Below are 16,170 nucleotides of genomic sequence, written 5' to 3' on the forward strand. Positions count from 1 at the left end.
CCTCATAAAACACATTTTTCCCCATAACTTAAAAATTCATATGCTAAAATTTAACACACGTCTTATAGGACATAGTGATGAGGTGCTGACATTTCTATCCAACAGGTCAAAAGGCCAGCTGTGACATCATAGTGTTCTGCAAACCCTTTTCTAGTCATCACTCAACTTTATATTTTGGGAACAGCAAGGAAGACATTTGGTCAGATACTGAATTGGTGCTACTTATCTTCTGTGTCCACCCTGAAATTTTGCTGGTTGTAGATCTTCTGTACTACCAATAACAGTTGGTAGTAAATGTTAGCTGTTGTATTCTTTTAGCACTAGATTTGCTCACATTTTAGCTCGAAGACAAAACAGTGGCAGATACACTGCAAGTTACCTCAATATAATGTATAATTTTTATGGTTGTTTGTCTATTATCTTTGTGTCTGTTTCAGTCCCCTAAAAATACATGTTGATTTTGGACAATTGTGCAGCACAGTCCCCTGCCAACATTCAGTGCCAGAAGTAGTGTTGTGCCCTTTATGTGGTGAAGCAGAAAGTAAGAGTGTGGAGGTCGTGTTGATGGATGTAGTGCATTACTTTCACAACAGAGACCTGACTTTGTGACCTGTTTTTTTGTCTTTTGGCACTATCAACATCATCTTTTCCCAACCATACTGTGGCTGAAGTTATTAATGCAGGGATACAGCAGCCACAAAAAGAGCTATGTAAGGCTGCACAGGCTAAATATTAATGTCAGCATGCTAAAATGCATACAATAATAGTGATGGTGTTTAGCTGATTTAGATTTTTAGGCATTATGTATGTTCATCATCTTAGTTTAGGGTGTTTGCATGCTAATATTTGCTAATTAGCAAATACATGACATACAGCTGAAGCTGATGATAATGTCAGTTTTTTTGTATTTGCTCAAATTAAAGTTTTGACCAGATGGTGGCACTAGATAACAATTTAGGGGGTCACTAATGTGATTACAGTTCCTTCTGAGGGGGCAGGGCTTGGTATCATGACCAGGTAGTATTGAAACATCTCCAGTTATATGATTCCTACATTCCATCCTTTTCTGTGCTGGTGCTTTGATCCCAGGGCGTCCAGACTTCCCACTGGATAAGCAAATTTCCTTATGCCGCCATCTCCACAGCCACAGCCGGCAAAAAAAAAGTTTTCCTGTTTTGTGCGACCTAACACAGAAGTGGCGGCTAACGTCTGACACTGAACTGTTAAAAGGTCCCAACAAACACCGAAACGGCTTGACTCTGTCGCAAAAAAACATTATTTACTGTAAAGTAACATTAGCTGTTGCCTGATGCTAACAGTTAGCGTTGTGTGTATGATGCCAGGTGGACTCTCACAGCAGTCCCTGGCATGGAGCTCAGACACCCACAGCAGCAGCTACAATCCATACAGTCTAGCGTTAGTATTTCACTGGCAAAGATGCCACCAAAAAGTTTAAGAGTATGGCTTACTACACACCAAGGTATCGAATGAAATACTCTGTTGGTATTGGTGTCACTTTAAGGGCACTGGTATTATCATTTTTAAGCAATACTCAGCCCTATGAGGAAGAAATACATGTGTTTACCTAATTTCATGCCAATCCCTCCAACAATTGTTGAATGACCTTAATAAAAAATAAAGAAGTGGCATGAATAAGGATATCATCAAAGTCATTATAAGAGACATCATAAGGGAGCCATTAATGACATTGCTTAATTTGGTGCCAATAATAAATCAGTATGATAGATATTGATGTATTTTTACTGGATAAGTGGAAACTTTGACCTGGCATTAGATGAAAAGCTGATTACTAAAGTCAGCAGGCTTTTGCCTTTGGGCAACATAAAGATCTGTGCAAAATGTCATGGCAAACCTTCCAATAGATGTCAAGACATATCAGGACTGATTGACTGCTATCTCTTAAAAAATAAAATATTGCCACTGGGCATTCAAAGTTGTCCATTTTGAATGTAATTAAGGATTTTGCAGAATCATCCAGTAGCGATATTAGTTTGTGTAGAGCACTGCTTACTGCAAAAGCTTTAGCTGATATGCTCATGTCATGTTTTCATGCTTCTTCCAGGACACTTTAAGGGACTGCGCCCAGGACACCAGCACCTGCTACAACACTGTGGTCTCTCCCATCTACTTTGTCTCCTTCGTTCTAACCGCTCAGTTTGTCCTGGTCAACGTGGTCATTGCTGTCCTGATGAAGCACCTGGAGGAGAGCAACAAAGAAGCCAAGGAAGAGGCGGAGCTGGAGGCGGAGTTAGAGCTGGAGCGCCAGTTGGAAGCGGGGGAAATGGCGACGAGGTCGCCCCAGCTCACCCCTCTAGCACTGGGCATGGACAGATCCAGTTCTGGGGGTTCACCCTGGAGGTCCACTGGAGGAGGGGACAGGGAGCAGGAAAGAGACGGTCCTATGGACTCACCCACTGCTGATATAACCAGAGACACTGTAAACATCAGAGCAGACCCCCCTTCATGCCTGGATCCCCCACTAGAGGTAAGGAATCTCTTTGGTGTTGTTTGTACGTGTGTGTGTGTGTGTGTTAGACAGTGTGCTTTTTTAGTTGTTTTGTTATGATATCCCTGAGGATACTTGCCAAAACCCTGTAGTGTTCAACTCTGTAGCTACATGCCTTAGCTTTAAATGCCTTGATCACACTGCTAAGAAAGTCATGTCAGTCAATGCATTCTCATCCCAAGATGTCACATGACACTGCTTTGTCAGTGGACTTTTGGTTTCACGTACAGGGTAAGTATCCTCCTGGGTCTGCTGTTGATGCTGTGATGAAAACAAAAGCACATAGTTAGATTTAGGCAACAAAAGCATGTGGCAACCAACCCCAGGACATCAACGATAACGTGGTTAGAGAAAAAACATAATAGTTTGGCTCTACATTGATACAGGAAGCAAGCAGTGGGCTCCTGGGTAAAAGTCTGAGGTTTCTTTGACCCATCCACCACTATATACAGACTTTCCAGCGCCATATATTACATCATTATCAGCAGAGTTTAAATCTGATGCTGTCCAGTGGCGTATCATATGGCCGCCACAGGTACCATCGAGCCACGTTATAAACTGGCTCCATCTGTTCACATATCACACTGCCGCCTGGCTGACCGGCACCATATCAAAACACTGTCTGGCCCTGTTGCAAACTGACACTGCCCAGCAGCGTCAGTTTGCAACAGGGCCAAATCAGTGATTTTGGTGTTAAACCACTGACAAAGCGGCATTATTTGACGACTTTGGAATGAGAACAGGCTGCTCTGTCTGAGTGTGTTTATAAGATGTACACTCTTTTGCACACAAGTAAAAGAGAGACACGCCTTCATATATTGTGTAGGTCAGATTGCTCGATTCTCAATGGTCCACTCAGCATACTGCATGACATGACAGATGCTCTGAGGTCAGTTCCTGCTGGGGGCAAAGCTGTAAGGCCAGTCAGATGACCCCCACTTCTCCGGTCATTAGTTCTGACTCTGGTTCAAACCATTAGTTAACTCTCTGGCCCCTACTGAGGGACACTGAGCTTTATGGATAGTATTTGAAGTAATGGATTTCTTGGGAGGAATGCCTCTTCACTGTCTCCATGCAATAGCCCATATGTTTACAAACTATAGCGGATGTGGCCATATTAGGACATATTCGCTACACATTCTGGCATCATTTCAAAACATAAGTGGTTACATTCATGTATGATGTATCCACAATTAAGGCCACAATTGTATAAAATGGACTGCATTATTCAGTGTAACCAATACTGACCCATATCAGCATGGTTTTCAGATTGTGTTTGTTCATGCCTCTGTGTGTGTGTGTGTGTGTGTGTGTGTGTGTGTGTGTGTGTGTGTGTGGTTGGTCCCTGTGGAGGACATGCCAGTCATAGACAGGTCACAGTGCCATGGGAAAGCTAGACCACAGGGTCTTGTTGTTAACTTCAACAGCTATTTCCAGACAGCGGGGAACTTTGTGGGGATAGGAAATAGAGGTCTCGCTATCGATGTGTTTCCCTTCGAAGATGTTATCAGTCTTCCTCCACCACTCTCCTAAAACATGTGTGGCTAAGCCGCAATCTCTTCTCTGCCCTGTGGAAGGACAGTTCTACTATGGTGTTGTAGTGCCCCCTTGTGGACCTAAATGATAACACATGACAGCCTGTGATTGTTGTTGGTTATCAAGAGGGTATATATATTCAGTCATAACATTAAAGTGTTAAGTTAATTAGTTAAAACAGGTTTGGAGAGTAGCCAGAATATAGCTCTGGTGTTTGTTGGATGTGTTTCTTTTGTCTTGTTTTTCTTTGTTTGTTTCTACCTGATCAACTGTCTTTTTCCTTCCCTTTCTTTCTTTGTGTTCCACTCTTTCAACATTTATTCATGTGTCTCTGTCTTTTGTCATTCTTTTCCCCTGTTCTTGTCCTTTTTTCTATATCTTCTGCCGTCCCTTTCTTTCTCATTTCTTCTATTGCTCACTCTGCTTTTTTTTTCTCACTCTGCATTATCTAAGTTTGTCCAACGGAGAGCGCAGTTTGACTCGGTCTCCCTGGTCATCCAGGGTTCAATGGAAGGAGAGTTGAGTTTGATGGACAACCTGTCCGGCTCTATCTGCCACTACTACGCGCTGCCCCCCAAGCCCAGCAAGCACAGCAGCGACAAGAAGGTCAATAATCACCAGAATGTTGACTCACCTCCTCCATTTCATACGTCAAGCGGGTCTTATTTCTTTCTGATGTTCAGGGCTGCACAAGTTATCATAAGAAAGCAAATTATAATTCAAAATGATAAATCTACAAAAGATTACAGATAGTATTTTTTCCCGTTGCACAAGGCTAAATACAATCATATTTCTTGTTTTCAATGCAATTTTACACAAAGACTTTCTAAAAACAAGGGATTATGCCTTTAAAGGGTCAGTTCACCCAAATAAAAAGGAATTAATTTTCCTTGTGGTTTGAAGCTATATAAATAGACTAGCCCAGGGATTCTCAATGTGCTTTGCCTGGGCGCCACTTTTGCAAAATGACAGGAGGTCAGGAGGACAGGGGCCAGTCGCAGCAGTTTCATACATGTTTCTAGGACTTAAGGAAATTTCTAGGATTTTAGATTGTTTCTTTATGCACTTTTACACCTTATATGTACTAAATGTATAGAAACAATTCCCAGTTTGAAAATTTATTTTTATTATGAGTTAGTAAATGGTCGGGGGGAGCCTGATTCAGATTCGACCTGCCAGCTGTAAGTTGAGTTTCACTGGTCTGTCATAAGTTTCAACATATCTCCAACATTTATGCCTCCACTCCCAGTGCAAAAAAGGTGAATGAAACCATGGTTGTGGCTGTTGTTGTGCTCACAGCATTTTCATAATCATATGTTAAAAATTATACAGCTGCGTATCCTCTCATAAACAATGTCCTAATCACTTTGGATAATCTAGAACTGGAACTACTTTCCACAGAGAAAATAGTCCCTATGAAAATCTTCCACACAGTGTTCTGTGGATTATCAGAGGAAACAATGATCCTTGAGAGAGAGATGTTGTGTATTAAATGTAATTTTCCAGTGCTGTGAGCAACACAAACACAATTTTATTGACCTCCTCTGGTTAAACTGAGTCAGTCTTGTTTTTTGTAGGATATTATCTGCGTGCCAGTGAACATAATATTCTGAGTTGCAGGGAAGTAATTCAGATGTATTGATTTTGTATTTAGGTGTACTGACCATGCTGAAAATGTGTTTTCCCTTTAGAGGGGGCATTAGCCTAATTCTGAAATTACAGCATGTTATCCCTATGGTCTATGAAAGTGCCAAACCTCAGACTTCTGATGTAATTGAGTATAAAGTCTGGAGCTGCTCCATAGACAGTGAATGTTAAAAGATGTTCCAGATGACACTGAGAGCACCCAGGGGAATGTTCTGAGTATAGATCAAATCACAATGTTTATGTACAATAACTCTTGCATAAAATCCTTGTGTCTTGTACATGAAGTCAAACAGCGACAAGCAAACACTGCCTCAATTAGTTAGCTTTTAGCCACCAAAAAAGACACCCAAACACAACTTATCAGTGTAAGTCCCATGCACAGCAGTATTTTCCTTAGCTTCCATGCCAGAGGATTTGGTTTATCGAAGCTGAGAGTAATGCAAAAAAGTACAAAAATTAGGCACAGCAGAAACATGAACTATGACACCACCTTAATTAACTATTATTTTTTGAATGTTACAGAAATCATCAAGTATGTTAATATTACATATCTCTGCTATTAGAATAACCAGCCAGTTATATACCCAAAAGAGACTTTTGTTAACACAATGTCACAGTGATTCGGTCTGTATGGGTACATTGTATGTTTCAGAACTGAGATCACAACAACAAAATAAATCTCATTTGGCTATAAAAAAAAAAAAAAAAAAACATTCTGTGGGTCCACTAAATCAGGTTCTGTTCATAGTCTATGGAGCAGCTTCAGACTTAACTTGATGACACGTTCGAGACTGACGTCTCTGGTCCTAGCTTTGAGAGAGACTAGCTCATGTTCACAAATCCTGACTGAACTTTTCTAGGCCATAGAAATAACATGTTGTAATTCTCAACATCATATCAGTACAAATTATGCTTTTCAAAATCATGCATATTTTTCAGACATTCTCATTTTCTTAGAGCTAGGTTTGGGTGGGTGTTTTTCAGCTTAGCTGTTTGTTCTACCAATAGAGACCAGAGACTGAGCTTTGGTGGTGCGTGCTGTGCACTACCTAAAATAAGTTTAATAGAAAGAGGAGCACCTATATTTATGACGGTATTGAAAAACATAACTTCAGGATTTCTTAATACCCTGGTGTAACGTAATACCATTATACCGCCCAAGTTTGCTTGGAGCCCTAATCAGGCCTTTGAAAAGGGAGAATCACACTTTGATTGAAATGATCCTCACTAACTGACGTGATTAGAGGTCGGCAGGTCGCAAATATATTTCATTTTGTTTATGGTGTCACAAGCAAAAAGAAAAAAAGGTTTATTGTGCTGTAGTTAAGTGTTTTTTTAAAATATATATATATTTGGGTGAACTGACCCTTTAAGTTAAGGGAGTGTAGTATGGAGATGAGCTTGGTTCACCCTTGAAATGATTGAATTTTATTGAGAACAGGTGAAATTATCTCACCACTGTTGGCCGAATTCTCCATATGTATTAATGAAAATAACATTTTATGACACAATACCAGACTAAATTACTTAAAGATGAAAAAAGTTTGTCGAGTAGAGAATTCCTGGCCTGCACAGTCAAAGACAGCTCTGCATATATTAAGAACCTCATTTCATAAATTCATGGAAAAGCATTTGATGTTTTGTACATATCGTGCAGCCCTACAGCCATTACCGTCCTGGCATTCCTCCACATTGAATATTTTCCCCCTTTCTAACCAGCCTTGTTGCCCACCACAGTGCAGTGCGTCATATCCCGCCTCAGCTATGATCTCATCCCCTCGCTCACGTCTCCACTCACTTATATTCATTCATGCTTGGCAGGTTTTTGGTCTGGTTCAGCAGCCTCAGTGACATGGTTTAGCACTGTTTTCCTCTGTTACTGTCTTTATGTACATAATGCATGGCATGTTCATATATGTGAATCCGTCCTCTGCCAGACAGTTATACACACCATTCCTGAAGAGAAGAGATCACACTCTTACACACAAGTCTGCAGAGTTATGGCTCAATCAATAAGCTATGGATCACTGCACCACTGAATAATGCATCTCGGTGCCTCTTTTCCTCATTTGAAGACAAATTTTGGACAATTACATTAGCATTGCAAAACCCCATCTTCTAAAAGCTTTAAATGGGACTGAGATGTCATTATCAGATGCCATGGGCCTCTTCTCTGACTCTGATATGTTAGCAGAAGTGTTTTCCATTGAGTTTCAGGTCTTGCCCCTCCTCGCTCAGATGGCCCATTAGCCTGTCAGAAAGCATTTCCCCTGTTAAGCAGGTACAAGGCCAAATATACAGCAGCTCCGCTTACAGGAGCCACAGACGCCCAAAGCTTCTAAACAAAGCAAGACTGACGCCAAACTCTGCACGCTCAGTAATGTGAATTAAATCAAGACTAGGACAGGCACTTAGAGGCGTTTTGTTTCACACCAAGCCTCTGCAATTTTGAATCTGACTGTGCATTACAGTGCATACAATATAAATGATTCTACAGTGGCTGACAGGGGCAAACACTGCAACGTGTGAAAATACATGCAAACAGACAAAACACAAGCAAATTGACATTTCTATTCAAGGGCTCTGGCCAACTCCAGCAAAGTAAGACACAAACCACAGCCAAAGCAAGCACATCCAGATATGTGCATCACCATCAGGTGTCCTCTGGAAACACTTTTGTTGTGTTGTGATGTGTTGTGGCACATTTTCTTTATGTGTTGTGTTGTGATATTTGCAGCGTGTTCTCTGCTGTGCATGTGTCCTCATATTGATGAAGATGTTTTCTTAATTCGCTCGTGTTCTGTCTATTTGCATGTTTTCATAAGAAGCAGCGTGTTTGCCCCTATCGGCCACCGTATAATTCCCCATCCTATTGGCTTGTTTGTTGCTGTGAGTGAGTGTGATTGGTCTCATTGGCATCACATAGTCTGTCAGATTCATCAGGCTGTGTGTGTATGTGTTTGGACCCTGTCATGATATGACTCTTGGTAACCCCACAACACAAAAATAGGGAGATTAAAAGTCTTAAGGTAGCCATGTGGTTTAAATTTCAGCTTGTCTTCCACTTTCAGTTTTATAAATGTTGTTTCAAACATGTATTTTCCTGTTAGCTGCAGGTCTTATCTGTGTGTATTGTCCTTATCTTTGTTTGTTGCACGGAGTGTGCGTTTGTTTTCTCTGCTCACCAGCCGTTGTCTCTTCCTGCCTAGATCCCTCTAGCGGAGATGGAAGCTCTGTCTCTGGCCTCTGAGAAATCCTGGTCCCTAGCTCTGACAGACGACTCGGCCCCTGACGATTTTAACCCCCTCTTTCTAACCAGTCTGGAATGCAATGTACTGACAGTTCCTGTCTTTCTCTCTCTTCATCCTTCTGCCTCCTCTTTCCCTCTGCAGTATCTTGTAGTGTTTCCTTTCCCAGGGCACTTTCAAAGCCACTTGTTGCCCCACTACTCTCACACACTGGGGTGTAACAAGTTTAGGTTGATGGGGAAACTAATTGGATGCTAAATTAGCTTAACAGCTTATTTTCACCTGTAGTCCCACAAGAAACAAAAGAAACAAAAATTAGCGCCGCTGTAATTAACTTTTTTCATATAAAAGGTTCTGTATGTAGCTTTTTACATGTATAAAGTATTTTTTTTTGCCATGGGTGAATGGATTGAAGCCTTACTTAAAAACTGAGACCTGCTTTGACTTTCCCGGTAGCCTGTTATAGCCTGTGGACTGATTTCTATGTGAGGGACTTAGAATGAATAGTTCAGGAAAATCCAAAAGACTAGCTAGGAAATTCTTATCTCATTTGTGGTCTGATAAAATTCTTTCATGAAATTCAGCCCCCCATATCATATAGTCAGTGCCCCAATGCGAGAGGAAATTCTGACATGTAAAATGTGTAATACACTGTGTTACTGTGATTGTTGATCTGTCTATCTACTGTCTATCTATCTAAGCAATGACCCTACAAAAGATTAGCAGAATAATGTCAACCCACCCAACTGCCAAAATTTCCCTGCAGCTAAATGCTGATAAAGCAGAGATATTATAGGTCAAGACAGAGCAAACTATCTCTGAAACAAACTACCAAATATTAAACAGCCTTGGTCTATTGTCCGATTCAGTAACCTGGCATTGCAGAGATGTTGGTGTCGATCCTAGCTGACACCTGGCGAGAGTTTGGGAACACTCTGGGCAGATCACCACACTACCACAGGATGACACATGCAGACACACGACCATTCGAGCTCAAAGCCACGCCTACTGCCAATATAGAGTCAACAGTTAACCTGACCTGCAGGTTTTTGGACGGAGAAAAGCCACACCGTCATGGGGAGAACGAAATGATGACTCAGTATCTCAAAATAATAAGTAATTTTTTGCAAAATAAGTAGTAACTTATCTAAAAATAATGACTTGGCATCTTAAATACTATAATAGTATAGATACAATATTTTATCAATCACCCACCTGCATTGCCTATATTTCTCGCCTCAAATGGGTTCAGAAACATTATAGTGCACTGTTTAGTTGTAAATTTAGAAAGTTGGTCCTTTAAGTTGCCGTTACTTTCGCATTTTACAGCCAAACAGTACACCGAAATGATATTTATCAACGACTGTCTCATGTTCTTCTTTCAGAATATAGTGACAGTTTAAGCAAAAGTTATTTTCACAGAAGTTTCCAATTATAGACACACAATTGCAACTCTATTTACTGTATGCTGCATGGAAAACAAATGGAGCTAGCTGCACTCATGGAAGCACAATGATGCATCCAAAATGTCTCACTCAGGAAAATAATAGACTCGCAGGAGGGAACACCACTGCTTTCCATCATAGCGTTCTTTGTCACCACCTCATCCATTATTTGTCAGTTGTCATGCGTTGAGGCTTATGTATGCATCCTCACAAGGATTCATCCATAGATTCCTCATGCTGTCCTGTCCCACTGGGCTCTGTCATTGAAAGGACATCTTCCCTTTAAATTGAAAATGAATTAAATGTCAACTGGGTGTCAGAATATAATTAACAACCACTTTGGCTCATTAATGATTCCATCACTCCCGAATGGTCACGTGTCTTCCCCAGAGAGGGTCACGGTAACCTTGGCAGTCTCAGAAGCAGAGAATCCGGGCCAACACAGGACTTAGACTGTGCTGGGACGAACACTCAAAGAAAGGTGGGAGTGAGGAAGCAGAGGTGTACAAGAGGCGTTGAAAGACCCTGGTGAATCTAACCATGTGCCCTCCAACTTTCTCTTCTCTTTCTCATTCCACCTTTCCAGCCTAATGTGTGTTACTCTCCAGTCCAGTCCAGTCCAGTCCAGTAGAGTAGTACGCCTCCTCACCCGCCAGTTTGCAGTTTTCTCTCCTTTGTCTCTACTCTTATTTTTCTCTTATCTCTCTCTTTGTAACCTTCTTTTCCTTCCTTTTTCTTTTCCTCAGTTTTCTGTCCTTTTCCTATGTGCTTTACATGTGAGTCCATGTCTTTTCTCGTGGTCCTTTCCTATCAGTCGTCTTCCGTGTTTGTACTGTCTCCTGTCGTCGTGGTAGTTCTCACTCCTCTCTGACCTGTCGTGCGTTTGCTACTGGGGCGCAAAGTGAGCTCCAGTAGCTCTGTGATGAGTGTGAACTGGTTCTGTAATGGCTGCAGGACACTGCCCCAGCTGACACACAATCACGGAGCAGGCTAAAGTTACATGACTGCGGGGGGAAATGGAGACACAAGACGCAGTGTCTTGCGCACAAAAGAAAAAAAAAAAGGAAATTTCAGCCTAGCTTGGTCTTGTTTCTGTGATCTGTGGCAGCTCTGTGCCAGTCAACTCCAACATGCAAAAGATCCTGTCTGTTCTCTGTGTATGCTGATGACAACCGCCTCTTTGCTCACATTGTCTTAGAACGATATCAACTTGTGAATGTGTTGAAAAGAGTGTGAAAGTGCTTGAGTTAAAGAGTAGCCCAGTCATTCCAGCTCCAGAGGAATCCTGACTCTCTTCTCTCTTTCCCAGCCGGAGCAGCTCGATCCCGGGGAGCCACTTGAGGACAACCTGCTGAGCGTCAGGAAGCCTACGGTGGGACGCACACACTCCTTGCCCAACGACAGCTACATGTTCCTCCCCGTGCAGCCCTTTGGAAACACAAACCTGGCTCCAGCACATCTTTTAGCACAGACGCAGGGGCCTGAGCACATACTGGGCACCCACAGGTCCCAATCAGGTAATGTATATCAAATAAATGTCACAATAACAGCCCTCCCTGACAAAACACCTGGACACTGTTTATGTTTTTTTCTAAGACAAGAGTTTGTAGCCTGGGAGCTTATATATTGTTTTGGTCTGGAATTTGTGACACCTCATTAGGACTTTGGAGGCCTTGGTTTGTAACATAATGCAGTTTGACATCAACCCAGGAAGATTCAGGTTGTTTCCTCTGAGAACAAACACACCTGCTGTACCTGTTCTGCTGTTATTCCATATTCAGTGCTGTGCTTGTTTGTGTGCAGGCTCCAGCAGCTCTGTGCGTTCACAACCAGAGGAGCGTTCCCAGCAGCTGACCGTTCCCACAGACCTCTTCAGACCCATCAGCCCCCACAGCCACTCAGACTCGGAGAGTATACCACGACTACCACCTCCCAGACGCACACACACACTCAGCCGCACGCTCCGCAGACAGGTGACTAAATCACACTCTTTCAGATTTTCTCTTTTCTCCAAAATCACATCTATGGCCCGTTTGTTTCTGTGCAGTTTGTGATGAAAGCTCAGTGGCTCTCTGTGTCAGTTAGGCCCGTTGTTCTACAAGTTTTTATTCATGCCGAACACTTCGGAGGGTGATTTCACCGATTAAAGCATCTTCCTAGAAGAGACAAGAAGCTGAACTGGAGTGCTGAGGTGTTTGGTGTAAATGAAAACCTCGAGAGTATTAAGGCTGCTGTTGGGGGGAAAAAATAATGAATTAATGTTTTTTTATTAAAGTTTTATACTGAGAAAAAGTTTTAATGTTATGAGTCATGATTTTAGTTTCAATGATGAGATAAAAAAAATTCTATCATAAAAGTAGAGTTGTAATTGTAAAATAACATTTAGAGAAATATTCTTTATGTATCTTTAATTTTCTTTTCAGGGAATACTCCGCTCCCCAGATAAGCATTTCTATATTAATTATTTACCTTGTGTTACCTTAAATTCATGAAGAAAACTTTGTTTTTGTTGTATGCCTCCTCAGTGAAAGAAGAATCCAAAAATTTAAAACATTCTTGATAAATTGTGGTAAAATGGGTCCGTGTTTAACAACATCAAAAGTATACCTCTCTTACACAACTCGTGCAGTATAATCAAAGTCTCATTTATCTGGTCATATGTTCCCAAACAGACAGCCCTTTCTTAAAGGGAACTGAACCCAAACTGAAAATGATCTATGCTCTTCAAAAACAGACTCCATTGACAAAAGCTATCCAGTCCACGACTCCCTCCATCTGTAGTTTGTTTATGTTATTGTGTGTCTGTGTTGTTTTGAAGGGTTAGTTTGTATTCACACAATAACACAAACAAACTGATGGAGGCAGCAGTAGAGCAGCAGCTCACATCTTCAGTGACATAAAATTACTGTTTTCATCAGTGGAGTCAAAGATAACTTTCACTTTTAGTTAAAAACAAATGAGACTTGAATTAAACTGCTCAAGTTGTAAGAGAGTTTGTTTAGGGATGTTTTGTTTTATGGTTTTGCTGTTGTTAAACACGGAACCTGTAACTTCAGTTCGTCACAGATTTTCTCCATTTCCTTCGTTCTTTGTGGAGGAGTGCAAGAAAAATTTCTTAATGACTTCAAAGTAACACAAGGTGAGTAATTGATATACCAATGGTCCTTTAATCTAAAAAATACTACAACTATATTCTTCTGACATCAATTTTTTCCCCCAGTTGTGGCCCTTAGATCTTGTTACAGAGAAAAACTGGTTTAGAGCTTTCATAAATCTTTTTCCTTGCTGCATGTTCTAAACAGTTTCACTGTTTTTTCCTCCTCCTTCCTTCCCTTCTTCCTGGTATTCCTATCTGTTATTTACTGATCTGCTGACTCATTTTCCATATTGTATCTGTTAACTTTGTGACCTCAGCTCAGTTGGGCCCAAAAGCCGCCCGACCCTGAGCTCCTGCTCAAACACAGATACTCCTGTTTCTGAAACAGCGACAAACAGCAGACTTTAGCTACCACTGGGCCTTTCAGAAACACTGGACTCCATGTTCATCTCCCAACAGACAGACAGATTAACACAGACTTCCCTCCTTTTTTACTTTTCCCTTTTCACTCATTTGATTTTTGTCTCCTGCTAACCATCAGCCACAAAGCATCTAAACTCTCTAACAGGTAGCTCTGCCCGGAGGAAACCTCACTGGGACTTTGAGTTTATTAATCCTTCTATAAAAGCAGCAGGAGCTAGCTGTGGCATTGCATCAGTGGATTATTCAGCAGCTGTGTGATAGAATGTATTCATGCCAGACTAAGATGTTACATGCTTGAGAAATTTACCAACAATGCAGTGCACTTACTACTACTACAAACTATATAACTCAGGGGATTGCAAAAGAACAGCGAGTGCTGTCCATATGCATTTGGCTATTTTTTACACGCAGTACCATTGTGATGGAGCACTTGTGACTTTTCTATTGACTAGACTAGTGCTTAAAAAGTACATAGTTGTTCACCAGAGTGCAGTAGTTAATGCACTTAACCCTGCTTTACTTTAAAAAGTGCCACAGAGTGATTATTTCTTAGTAATGGTCCAGTTATTATTTGTGACTTGGCGTTGTAGTGCTGTGGCTGCTGATTGGTCTGACCTGATTGTGATATCTTGGACCACTAGGTGTCTCTGTGGTCCCACCATTCAGGCTCAAGCAGGGGAACCCATGAGTCCAAATATTTCTCAAAGTGCCAAAACAACTCATGCATGCTTTGTACCATCATTTTTATAAATTCAAGACACTTAAATTGACCTTATTTAAGACGATTATATTCAACTATTATTATGATTTCCTTTCCCCAGTTTGTTTTTGTAAGGAACAAGTCATTATTTTGAGTTTCAGCAACCATTGTGCTTACTAACCCTTCCTCTCCTATAGTATTTACATGTTATGCTCACCCTCTGACTTTTGGCCTCACACCCTGTAGACGGTTTTGTTCAGAGGTAAGGATGACGGGACGGGAACACTGATGAGAATATGGTTGTAAATTGAACAACACACTGCACTGCTGTCGGTTTACAGGGTTTTGTGTGAACCGTCAAAGGTTAGAGGGTCAGGTGGTGTGGCTCAGAGTTCACTGTGTCAGCCAGCGCTCAGTTAGCTGATTCCCTCCGCCCAAAAAGAAAATCAGTGTAAACTTTAGTGATGAGAAATACATGGAAATATCATGAACATCAGTCACAACCTTCTCTGATGCAAAACATGACTTACAGGGAAAATGACACAAGTCTGGATTATATAATTCAAACAAAGTTAAGGAGCATTTCAATGAAAATTCTCTGGAAGGTTTTTTTTTACATTCATCACATCTTTTTAAAGTCTCATCAAGATGTGTTTTAAGGCAAATACATAATGATCTGCCATGTGAAGTGTGAATGCTAGTTCAGCTTCTTCTTAAAAGTTCAGCTTCCAGTTCTGCCAGTTTTACATTGTAGCCTCTGGGGATTTCAGCAGGGTAGTCAACATTTTAGCTTTCTAGTTAATTTGATTCCTATTTCTGCTATTCAGCAGTTCTTTTATATTCATTTCAGATGTCAGCATTCACACTCATTTTCTTCAGGAAATGCATTTATATCTACATAGGGAGCAGGTCCTCTTCCACAGAGTAGGCCATGTTTTTTCTACAGTAACCTTAACCATAGACTGTATATAGAGATGGACAATGTGTCTCCACTTACCCCAGCTATGCAAAAGTGAAGCCAAAACATCCTGGATATGGCTGCTGCCGATGTTTTTCGGAGCCAGATTCTGCGCAGTGGCAGTCACCACAATAGAGGAGTTCCTGCGAAAACACCCATCTGACTAATCATGAGCAGTGCTGTTGACTGCAAGTGCACGGATTGGCAGACATAGCTGTCAGTCATGGCAGAAAATCCCCTTTTTGTAAAATTAAATAACTCATTAAACCCAAACTCATCAGAAAAAAAAATCACTCTAACAAACATTTACCTGATGAGAGCTACCTTAATTGACAGTAACATCTTTGGGAGAAATGTATTTGGCGTGATTTGAGTTTTTATTTTGGCTTACTGACGTGTAGTGCAGCCAGCCACAAGGAGGTGATTGTGATGTTTAAGCTGCACTTCAGGGGAGCTGTCATGACCATCTTTATAAACACTCTATGTCCCAAGCAAAGAAACAAATACACCGTTCAAGTCGGCCACTGTAGTTCTGGAGAAATGTCACTTCTGTAACCTGTGCACTAAAACCAAAAACATCCTACAACCT

General features: G+C 41.2%; 1 protein-coding gene across 1 annotated transcript in view; it reads left to right on the forward strand.

Moving 5' to 3' along the window:
* cacna1g (calcium channel, voltage-dependent, T type, alpha 1G subunit) overlaps window positions 1–16,170 on the forward strand; it is a 190,942-nt gene that overhangs the window by 172,672 nt on the left and 2,100 nt on the right. Inside the window, exons 32-36 of the mRNA XM_042508301.1 lie at window positions 2,084–2,506; window positions 4,517–4,669; window positions 8,920–9,042; window positions 11,713–11,920; window positions 12,207–12,376. Coding sequence (XP_042364235.1) covers window positions 2,084–2,506; window positions 4,517–4,669; window positions 8,920–9,042; window positions 11,713–11,920; window positions 12,207–12,376 — 1,077 coding nt within the window. The remainder of the gene's footprint in view (window positions 1–2,083; window positions 2,507–4,516; window positions 4,670–8,919; window positions 9,043–11,712; window positions 11,921–12,206; window positions 12,377–16,170) is intronic.

Source organism: Plectropomus leopardus, chromosome 19 (genome assembly GCF_008729295.1).
Source record: "Plectropomus leopardus isolate mb chromosome 19, YSFRI_Pleo_2.0, whole genome shotgun sequence".
NCBI classification, from domain to species: Eukaryota; Metazoa; Chordata; class Actinopteri; order Perciformes; family Serranidae; genus Plectropomus; species Plectropomus leopardus.